The following is a 12,170-nucleotide window of genomic DNA, read 5'->3' as shown; positions in this document are numbered from 1 at the left end:
AATGTAAAGTCCAGTTACAACAGTTTACTGTTTGATTGCAAAACATAAAATTAGCCTACCACGCCACAGCAACCCCGAAAAAAACAAAACACAAATGCTCTACAATTTGGCATCGTTAAGGTCTTGTGATTCTGCTGACCACATTTGAGATGGATCTGTTTATGTCTCTATGAGTAGTTACGAGACTTATAACATCGATGTTCGAGGTATCGATTTAGCGTCACATAAGTGGGAGGATTAAACCAACAAAATATAAACATTTTGTGAGTTTTTGGGCATCCCTTCTTAATCATGTGTTCGTAAAATGAAATTTGATGCACAAAATTCAAGATGGCCGACATGACCAGCGAAAACAAATTCCAAAAATGAACATGTGTTCTTTAAGATGAGAGCAATGATCCCACCAAATTTCATGAAAGAAACTTTATCTGAACCATGGCGTGTGTTCGGGGGCACTATGGAGCCCACTGGCCACGCTCGACCCCAGTCACTGTTGAACTTTGGAATTTCGCCACTTATAACCTGTGTGCCCATTTCTGTGAGCCTCCTCGCATCCTAGGCCCCGCAAAAATGTCATGGGCAATAGAACAATATAATAATTTCTTCAAAAACAATAGCTTCCTCGTCTTTTCGGCCCTAATTACCATCTCACCAACAACATATGTTAAATCACCTTTAAATTTCAAAGAATGAAAATACATAATGTAAACAACACTATTCCTAGGCCCTATAAGACCTAAACTTTTCTCTTATAAACCTTCAGAAAAACCTCAGCTACACCCTCTTCCCATCTTGAAAACTCTTCACTGACTTCTGGCACATTTGCGGCTGCTTTCAGATCAATTAGTTTCTCATCTTTTCAAGATTGAACCCTTGACCCTTTTGCCATCAAAAACTGCACACCACTATTGATTTGGTTACATTTCTTCCCAAAACACTTGACTTTGCTGTCTCTGATTAACATTTCTGTGGTTCTCACCGAGTTGTTGGTTGGAGCCAAACCACACAATATGTTTATTGTTATCACTCTCCACACTGCTAGACCATCCATTTTTGTCTTTTACCTCCTTTACCGTAGCTCAGAGTTTAAGTCCACATTTGTAATTGTGTTAAAATGAGGTTGTGATACCACAACTGTTTTTTGTAGACAATGTCAATAAAGCTCTCTTCTACTAAACTATAAAATAAATTTTGCATCACTCAAATTCCACTGCAACACCTTGAATGCTGTCGCTCTGTTATCCATCTACTGACACTCAGGTTAGAGCATGCATCTCTGCTTATCTAGATGAATGTTCAACAAGTTTAACAGTAATCTCGACATGACTGAGCTGAACATTTTTACAAGCTCCCTAATGGAAGACTGCTTCCCTACCATTAAGAGCAATACTGTGGCTCATGTCACCATATCAAATGCCTTGGTGTGGCTGAAGATCTGCAGGACAGACCCATATATTCTGCTGGTCTGCACTATCCTTCATGAACTTATCCACCATTCTAGTTTCATTTCAATTTGAACTGATTCCAGTTCCTCCTATCACAGCAAGACAGCAGTCACTCCTGAGTTTCTGTCATAAGAAAACTGACTTATAATAAAACTTTTCCATAACTGTTCTCACTGTTAATCAGTTGGTTAGGAACAGTTATCATTGTCACAATGTGAACTTATTATTATTGAATCTCATGAAGTCTTTAAAAATGTTTTTCCGAAAACAAACACTCCAAAATCAAGGACATATAAAACACTATGAACATGCACGCACGCACGCACGCACGCACGCACGCACGCAGGCACGCACGCACGCAGGCACGCAGGCACGCACGCAGGCACGCACGCACGCACGCACACACGCACGCAGGCACGCACGCACGCACGCACGCAGGCACGCACGCAGGCACGCACGCAGGCACGCACGCACGCACGCACATATGATCAAATGTTGGGCTTCGGGGCACTGTGGCACAGTGAGTGAGGCCTTTCAGGGGAAGGAACCAAAGAGCAATAAATTTTGTTTGATGGCCCAAATGGAGAGCGCTAAGGTGGAGCTGAGAGGCATATGGAGAGCAGGAGGACAGGAGGAGGAGAGGGAAGCAGGAGTGTGCATGCACAGAGTTTTTTTTCTGAGGGTAGAGCAAACTTGTACCTTTTAAAATGCATAAGCTAATACACAAGAATAACAACTCTACACTGAAAATAAACATCACATACAATAAACAATACATCTGTGGCACTCATAGTGAGCTGGAGGACTAACATGAAGAATAAAATGGTTACGAACACATTTTCTGAATTAGTACAGCTATTACAGAGAGGATGCCAGGTTTCCTACCTCATCGGTATTTGGTTACAGACATTTGTTCGGGCAAAAATCAATTGAGCATGCTCTGATTGTGTTATCAGAAAGAATGACATGCCTAATTTCTGATCAACATGACTTTCATTCGTCAAATCTAAAATATTCGAACAATGCCCTCGAGTACTGTATTTGTAGTGGAAACACAGCCCTTGGTGGAGGGCTGGTTGGGTATAAGGGAGGCCTTGTAGAGCTGACATAGGCCAGAGACCTAACATGGTTCCCCAACTGAAAACAAAGGCCCTTTCTCTCTCTCTCTTATTCCAGGGTGCACGATAAGTTGACACTGTCCCCTCAGCTTATCTCCCCTCCAGTCTGTGAGATATTCCTGTGAACACCAGCCCAGGCCATACTTAGTTTGAGTACTGTGACACGCAAAGCTTCAAACACTCTTTACCAAATATTCACCATATATTCTATGTTAGGGGATTCTTTTTCTTCGGGCTTAATATGTATGTTGCAATCCACGTATTTAATGTACTTGTCTCATGGTTTAACGAGGAAAAAAGAAATTTACACCAAATGCTCAAACAAATATGATTAAAAGCTCATAACTGAAAGTTGACTCCCAGTTTGGACTGTGAAAACAGACTTGCCAGCAACCTACCAGCCATGGTGGCAGGTAAACAAAGGGGCCTTTAACAAGCGAGTGAACGGCTCTGTGACCAATGGCCCTGGGGTGTAGTAACATTTTTTAGGAGTTGAATGTCAGTCTATGCTGTAATCCCCTACCACTCGCGTCTAAATCCATATTAAGGACATGTGAGGATGGTTTGCCACTGACATTTCAGCTGACAAATTTTATGCACTGATCTACTCTATACTCTGTATGTTAACAGTCAGTGTACTTGATGTCATAGTACATGATGTCAGTATATTATTACATGACATCTCTGACTTACTGCAAATGACACAGGTCTGGCTGAATTTTAGCTGTATTATGTGCGCAAGGAAAATAGGGGCAACTCCATAAGCTGCCATCGATATAACGTCAAAACCCCAACAACAAAACTTAAAGGCTCCCACACGGTTCCAGTTTTAGCTTTAAGATACTCTACAGGGCAGGCGCTGCATACCATGCATCTGAGTAGTTATCCTGTCAAATAAAACTCTAACAAACTCAGCAAGTTACTCTCTAAACCTTTATATCCGGTGCCAAGACTGTGTTTACACTTGCTGTGTTGCTATCTGCTCCGCAGTAGCAGGCTGAAGCAAGTGAGGACAATGTGCCTATTGTAGGTGTGTTTATGCCTTTGTATCCTGACAACACGCAGCCTTAGTGGAGACGCAATGTGAGTATGTGATCCATAGGCGAATGAATGACAGGTTATCAAGTGGTGAACAGACAATTTTACAGGCTCCCATCATGCTTCTTTAATGCTCCTGTCAGGCAGTAACGCTGGATTTCTTTTATACTTGAATTGAAAGCTTTCATGGTCATGCGTATGTGCTTTATCAGTTTTCAAATCCTTAGGCCCCTGAAACCCAATTTGTAGTGTAAAACTGCTCTCTTATGCATGTTAACTACACTATATGGACAATACGATGCAGACATCCTGGTCTGGGGATGTTTTTCCATCTTTTTTCATTATCTCGGTTCCTTATTATGAAGTGAAAACGTTTCTACAATATTTTTAGACTACAGTGTTTCCCGTCAAGAGGCTTCTCATTATCTACATAACAGTGTCTCCATGCACAAAGCCCTAGTTTATTGTGAAAGAACTTGACTGGCCTGCACAGAGCCCCGACTTCAGCCCCATCCAACCCCTTTGGGATGAACTGGTACAAGAGCAAGGCCCTATCACCACACATCAGTGTTTCACCTCAGTTAGAGTGGCCATGCAGTGTAGTTTTAGACACATTGTGTGGGCAGAGTTGCAATTATTTTGGTCCAAAAGTTGCTAATCATTTAACACTCTTTAAAGTCTGTAAGTGCTGAAGAATTCAAAAAAGCTCATTCCCTTTTGTTGTCTGAACAGTGCTTCATTGTTTAGGACCTGCCCTACTGTATCAGAAAATGAATGTTGTGAACCAAAGCCAAACGGACTGACAGTTAGCTCATCTCCCCTTTGATACTTGAACATGAGTTCCAGTCTGTTATCAAGCAAGTATGCAGAACCTTTGCATCTCCAGTGTAAGGATCTGACATCAAGCAAGCAATATGAAGACGTCACCATTTTAAATTTCCAAACTATACACTAAACCATCAATAATTTTTTAGGATTGATAATCATTCAGAACAGCCCTGGTTAGCATGTTCTGACAGTACTGTAATGTACTGTTTAGTGAATTTGTTGACACATCACATAATTGAAAACATCACATTGAATTGAATGTGTAAGCTACATAACTAGTATTAAGGTCATAACCATTTATCAACTGTCTATCATAATATACAGTAAATCCTTAGTTCAATTACAAATATGCATGAGCAATGTTGTGAGAACATGGAGATCATGACTTCACTTTTATGCAACCCCTAAAACAGTATTTGTGTGAAAACAGTAAATTAGGATTAGGGCAGATGTTGACAGGGCACACCTGGACTAGATTAATAGTTATGATAAAACACAGTGTCCTTCCATCAGCCCTTTTGAGGAGTCTGTCTGCATGTGTAGCTGACACATCATCTGTTAAGACCAATGTGAAATCTATGGAGGCCTCACAGTCTGACAAAAGCGCTGCAGGCTAGAGCGCTATCATCAGCACACACATGCTCACACACAGACAATGAACACTTGCTCCTACAAAGGGCTAATCAAATGGCAAGGTCCGTAAATCTCACCAAGACACAGGTATGCAGACTGGCTGGGTCTTGCAAGCAGCAGAAAGCAATTTGGCCCGGAAAACAGCAAGATGACAGCGGGCTGAAGTTTTAGGAATAGGGATGGGAGTTTGATTAAAGTGTGAAGAAAAGCTAATTATTAATACATTTTCTATGATAAGTAAAATGTTGCATGGGAATAAGAAACAAACACCAGCAACAGAAGTTGCCACATTTAAGAGACAAACAGCCAGTGAGTTGTGTGTTTGTTTGTGTTTCTACCTCTGACGTCATATGGACAAGGCACGATGCCAACTGGTTAAATCACTGTAAACATGCATGTTAATACCTGTATACGTATGTGTGTGTGTGTGTGTGTGTGTGTGTGTGTGTGTGTGTGCGTGCATCAGAACTGTCATGTGCACATAAGTGAGCGTGTGACTTTCTATTGTGACCCTGTATTGTTCAGTAGCTCAGCAGGTTGACTGTGGCATTACCACCGTCATGGTTGGGGATTTCATTCCCAGCAGGACCACCCATGTTAGTAATGCAACTGTTGGTGTGGATCAAAGCGTCAACCACATCACCAGTGGTGGTCCTGGAATAGATGGATCCCGAATCATGTTGAATGGAAAGGGAAGGGAAAGAAAGACCTTGCAATAAAATTGCTGTGCAACTAGCTACCTATGAGGGCTTACGCAAAATAAAGGTTTTTGTTGAAGTGCCTTGGTTATTTAAAAAAACATGCTAGTACAGCAGTGATATAGTCACAGCTCATATTCTATCAAATTCTGAACAATAAAGAATAACAACATTTCAGAATGAATATTGATAACTTGTTCTCTAATTTTGATCTCCAGTGTATATACTATACACACACACACACAGATGTAATCTGGATATAAAATGACCTATTATCGGGATAGAAGATTTTAGCCATACTGCCCGGCCTGACTTTAAAATCATCCAGTTTGGAGAGCTATGGCATATTAGAGAAACAGAACACACAAGTGAAACCTTCCAGAGCTGTATTTGTGTGTTAGTGTTATTGTGTTAATCACTCAAATACTCATTCTGACAGAAGAGAAACATCCGCATCCTAGGAAAAATCAAAAACATTGCCACATTATTTGCAATACAGTGACCTGCAGAGCGTTACAAACCATACTTTACATCAAACAAAAGCAAAGGCAAAATTGTGTCCAGGGTTACACCGGGCAGTACCTTTCCCTCCCGGCGCCTTTGACCTTGCATGTGCAATCCATCTAAATCCAGCAACAGGCATCCCAGCAGCAGGTACCATCCAACATGGTGGAGCATGACTGCAGAAGACACCACGGGTCTGTCTGCACTCCAGCTCTGTTCACATTGTACCCACAGGCAGACCTGTGCACAGGAGGCAGATCCAGCTCCCAGCAGACACACCCACACACCTACTGGGTACACACCCTTCCACTACTACCAACCACACATCTTGTATAGACAATACATCTAATCTGGCATAAGTAAGCCCAGCCCACACTAGCCCTCAAGGTGGCCACTGTAAATACTAGGAAAGAGGAACACAGAAGAATATTTTCAGGGAAACTGACAGAGACAACTGTAATGGTGTCAAATCTGGGACTATTTAAATGTCTTCAAGACAACCCAAAGTCTTAAACAATAAATACATTCCATCACTTTCACCCACAAAAAGTCAGAGCATACATGCACATTAAATCTTCAGGCTGGACGTGAGAATGAACATCTGATCGCAGCAAGCTATTGGCACAAGACGCTAACCACAACATCATGGGCAACTGAAAATCTGTTAGAATGAATAACGGCTTCTTCCAAGTGAGGGAAGCAGAATGACAAAAAACAGAGAGAGGGATGGTGTGAGGGAATCCCGGCTACTTTCACACATGGATGGATTTGAGTAGGAGGGAAGAAAAGAAATCTCTGGAGGGGAATTAGAAGAAGGGGAAAGCCGCAGTGCTTAGAGTCAGCGAAACAACCACAGTGGAGAGAACATTTGAGGGGAAATAGTCACCAAGGATTCTCTGAGGTTGGCTTGATTTACACAACTGGGTCGCCGCAGAGAAGAGACCACCTCTGCATGAAAGTCAAGAGCAGCGGGGCAGCTCCCCGTCACAGGAAGCATTACTTCATGTCTGTTAGGAACAAAGGAGAGCTGGGCAGCATAAACAGCAATATAAATAAACGACAGCAGAGGGAGGTGGATTTGGAGTTAACAGAACCTCTGCAGGCTCTTTAAAATTGCAGGGCAGATGTGTGGAAAAATCAGTAATCCCTTTTTAATTCTAAACAACTTCCCGGCACATCTTCTTCTTCCCTGCCACATAATGGCTTCCAGAGATCTCTGCTGTCGGCACTGAAAATGTAATCCATGTTGCATTTTAAGAGCGGACACCTTTGGTCCTGAAGAAACAGAAAGGAGAGAGATCGATCCCATCACTTAGCATTTAACCACAGCTGATATATCTCTACAGCATATATACCCCATACTAAATCATAGTTTTAGAAAGGAAAATTATTAGTTTACGCATGTTGCGACTTCTCACGTTGAAAAAAAGGTTCTGCGCCTCTTAGTGGCAAAGGCGCAACTAGCGCAAGAACTCTCCCTTCCCTCTATTTCCATCTTCTTTGCAAATCGTCCATCTCCTACTCTTCATCTTCTATCAGAGCATCCCGTCTTTCAACAACCCACTTCCTCTTGTACTCCATGATTTGAGGGCCTACTGGCTTGTCTGCGAATACTTTGCTTTATATTGGAAACAGTTATGAATTCCCAAGCAGATGAAAAGTGACTGCTCAATCAATGGTAATCTCCATAAAAGAAAAACTTGACAGCGTGTCCAGTGTCCTGTTCATTTAAAAACAAAGGCATGGCATTCAGATGCGCTTTCATATATTTACAGCAAACACAAAGCCTTCTTCTTCATAGTGTTTTAATTTAGCAAAAAGCCTTCTCAAACTGTTGTGTCCCCTTTTACTGAGTCTTTGATGCAGCATGTAAGCCCAGAAAAACATGGTTTTAGCTCCAGAATCCATCCCAACACATGGACTGTTTTTGAGTCTTTTTTTCATTATACTGCCTTTGGAAACGAGAGCTCTGTATCCTGCTGCCTCCCTTCTGTTGCTGCTCTGACATGTTTGTGCTGCAGGGTGTCATCTTCCTGCAGTGCCATCAGTTTAGTTGAAGAGACAACCTCAAAGTGTTTCATTTGAGCATTTATTGTGTTTTCGTCTTCTAAAATTGCTCATTTAACACCTTAAAGAACTGAAAACAAAGGCTGAAAAAGATTTAAGTGAGCTACAATGCTCATGGGGCTCTTATCTTTTTTCCTCCAAATATGTATTTCATTCCTGTTAACTATATATCATTCATATACTTAAACATGCACCTGTGACTATTAATTTCATTGTCTTTTAACGGTTTCTATAAAGCAGAGGTTTTCAAACTGTGAGGGAGGGTTGAAGAGGGGGCACGGAGGGAGAGACAGTCATAAATCTGCTTAGAAGTAATGGAAAAAGGAACTCCATATAACTCCTGAACTTGCATTAGAATCCTCAGGTGTTCTTCAGTATCAAGGTAATTAGGTTGTCGGTACATCCTTGGTTACATTGCAAACAGGGTCATTAAACTGTGACAATTTTGGCAAAATGTGAAACAAATATAGGCCAAAAAACTGAAAACTGCCCTCAAGAACTTTGTGAACTTTTTTAAATCCTGTACTACTTCTTCTTATCATCACCTCTTATGTACAATACACACCAATGTCCATGCCACTGACAAAACAGAACTGGAAATATATGAAGCTGGGAGTTTGCATGACTGCATTTCTCCTACAGTACCAGATGTTATCTTTCAGTGCTATAATTAAAGGAATCTTACATTATATCACAATACCATAAACACTTCTTAAATGATTTACTTTTCTCTGTCTCTGATATGATCATAAAGCCTGACACCCACTAATCACAGAGCTCTGCAAACACAGTTGGAGAGCCATGAGAGAACTCTAACTATCCTTTCAGCAGATCCATCATGTTGGAGCCAAACCCGGCAGGATTTACATTTTGCACGCTTGCAGAATACTGTGTGAAATTCCAAATAGAAACTGACAACCTGACGTGGTTCACTCTTCTACTGCTGGGACTTACTGGAGCTTCTTGGCTGCCTACAGCAGACATTTGAAGACATTCAAAGACATCATAAGAGTAGAGTTCAGGAGGTCTGTTTGCACATCTACCTACTTCCATCTCTTTTTATTGCTAGGAAGCTGGTAAAGGTGTCTGTGTTTAGCAACCTTGTTCCCCAACAGAGCAACATTGACAGAAGAACAAGAAGAACATGTCATGAGAACATGTTGTTTTTGGCTGACGATGTGGACATGACAGGAATGTATAGTAACGATTGAGTCCAGCTTTGACAGTTCTTCCAAACACCAGTGCATCATTTGCAATGATTCAGTTCCCCTCACAAGCAGATCTACAGATATCCAGAGCTCAGTGAAGACATCCATAAAGATAGTTTTGAAGGAGCAGCTCATATTTACCCAACCTTTTGGATGAGAGATGAACGCAAGCTAACCTGTCGGTCTGACACTCTACATCCCAGCTGGATGACTCTGACCTGGCCCAGAGCTCTGACCTGGCCCAGAGCTCTGACCTGTGCTTTAGCCAGCTGATGCCTCTGGCGAAGTGAGCAGAGTGGCCAGAGAGTGAGAGAAAACAAGTGAGGAGGAGCGAGGAGATGTCAGAGAGGAGAGAAAGATGCAAAGTGAAAGGGGTTGGTTGTAATGATGAAACCAAAGAAGCACATCTGCAGCTGTTTGATTCAGCCTCATTGCTCTCATTAGTGTCTTAACAATAAGTTTAGCTGCGTGGTTTTCCGCTGTGTGTCTTCCTGGTTTACTGTGTGTGTTGGACAGACGATTAAAGCCACCAGTCCTCATCAGTATAGAGGCATGTGTCACGTAGCTGGCTGCTGTGAGGGCCGCCCAGCAGTCTGTTGTGAGAGCCACAAACTCAGAAGAAAAAAAGAGCTTTAAATGCAACTTGTTATTGCATCGGTATCGGTTGTTTTTCTTTTATCATACAAACTTCATGTAAATAATATTATTTTTAACTGTTTAAATAGTCATAATCAGTCCAATCCTTTTTGTCGGTTATCTTAAAGGCAACTCAACCCCCAACAGTGGTCAGAGATGTGTGTGTGTGTGTTATGCTAGCAGCAAATGTAGCTTGAGGATCTGGCTACAGAGGTTTGGTAAGGTTTGGTGCTTTTTTCTAACTCACAGATTTTTGTCCTTTTCAAACTTGTAGTCACCAAGTGATGAGCTATAAATGTCCTCAATTGACATCAATTGAGGACATTTATAGGACTTCACACAGCTCCTTTCAGAGCCACAAAAGTCTTTAAATAACTTTTTTTCCACATACTGTATGTAGTGACTTCCCCATCTATCTTAAGTCTTAGGTTTGTTCTAGATCAAACCGTTCTAACGTCTGGGAATTCATAAAAAAAAAATATTTAAGGTATATTAAAATTAAAGACATTCCTTAAGCTGCTCTGATCAATATTTTTTAATGAATCAGATAATTAAAACGCTAAAGATGTTGCATGTAGTGAGAAGAAAATGATCACTCAGCTCTCCCATCAGCACTGATTGCTTTAGCATCAGCTTATTGTTTTGGAATCCCATTCCGCAACTTTAGTGTTTTGATTCACTCCTTCTGCTGTTAGAAGTGTAGTTTTACACAATAACACAATGATAAACCCACAGTACACGACATGTACTGTCAACATTGTGAAGCATTTGACAGCTTATAAGCCAGACATGCTGCTGACGTGCCCCCTCCATGTGTAAATAAGCCAATGACTAATGGAGGTTTAAGGTGGACATCAGGAATGTTGTCTGTTTAGTATAAGGAAAAACGTTAAGTTGTGGGTAATGGGTAATTTGTTAATTAGCAGCCTTAAGAAATGTCAAACAATGTTCAAGCTTAACCTACACTTAACATGAAAATTCCAAGTCCTTTTAATGGGCAACTCTTGCCAAACTTTACATACTACATACATAAAACACGGACCCTGGTGGATTGACAGAGTCATGGAGCAGTGTCAAAATGATGGATCATTTTTTTCCACCTCTTTGTTTTTGTCTCAGCTTGCCAGTAAAAAGCTGTTGTTTGACAAGTTTTATGAAAGAGGTCTCTCTAGAGACCCAAGTGGAAACGCTTGGTTGTGATAGGATATGAAACAGGGAATATTATGACCACAGGTATTTGTGCGTGTGTGTGTGCCTCTCTCTATGACAGATTAAGCTTTAGAGATCAAGTGTAAACGGTGTTATAACTATTTATAAGACTGAAAGCCGTCAGACAAACTGGATTCACTGAAACACAAGCTCTGTCATGTTTCATCTCTCCTCTCTCTGACAAACTATGTCCACATTCTACACAAACTCTACGATCAAGATCAGTCATGCTGATCACTGTTGAGCACGGCTGCAATTAGTCAGTTGATTATTTTTTTCCAATAAACTGATTCATAACTTGTCCATTAAATGATGATGTCTCCACATTACTTCTTTTGTCTAAACTTAAAGTGATTTGATTTAAAATTATATAGATCACAGAGAAGTAGGAAAACTTTTCATTCGCAAAGTTGGAAGCAACGAATATTCTGCATTTTTGCAGGATAAATATTACAAAAGTAGTAGAATTTACACAAGAAAGTAATTCTGACTAATACAGGACATGCCCATTATGCCGGTTCAAAGCCATCACCATGCACTGAAGTTCATAGCTCTGGCTTTGGAATTACACATTTAGCTAAGGTCCCTGACCTCCAGGAGTGTTTAACATCTTAGTGCACATTGGAGGAGCTGCAGATTAACTGGGCGAGTGCCATGTCTCTGAAGAGAGCACCTGTCATGGGAGCCGGTGGCCCCAGACAGGACATGCATCAAAGTCAGGAAACGCCAACTACGTGGCCCCGCAGTCAGAAATGTTATGCTTCAAAGACGACGGCAGCAGACCTT

The 12,170-nt window shown here is 41.3% G+C and overlaps 1 protein-coding gene across 2 annotated transcripts in view; it reads right to left on the bottom strand.

Annotated features, from left to right (window-relative positions):
• Positions 1-12,170, bottom strand: part of LOC310958735 (uncharacterized protein) — a gene marked incomplete at its 5' end in the record, with an annotated part of 106,037 nt that overhangs the window by 55,300 nt on the left and 38,567 nt on the right. The window contains one exon of one of the 2 annotated variants that reach the window (XM_083929815.1): positions 6,343-6,467. The exons of the other annotated variant lie outside the window; for it this stretch is intronic. Coding sequence (XP_083785941.1) covers positions 6,343-6,438 — 96 coding nt within the window. Of the gene's footprint in view, positions 1-6,342; positions 6,468-12,170 lie in introns of those variants that run through there. 2 annotated transcript variants of the gene reach the window in all.

This window comes from Echiichthys vipera (genome assembly GCF_963691815.1).
Source record: "Echiichthys vipera genome assembly, chromosome: 16".
Classification (NCBI taxonomy): domain Eukaryota; kingdom Metazoa; phylum Chordata; class Actinopteri; order Perciformes; family Trachinidae; genus Echiichthys; species Echiichthys vipera.
This window is presented reverse-complemented; position numbering and strand designations above follow the sequence as displayed.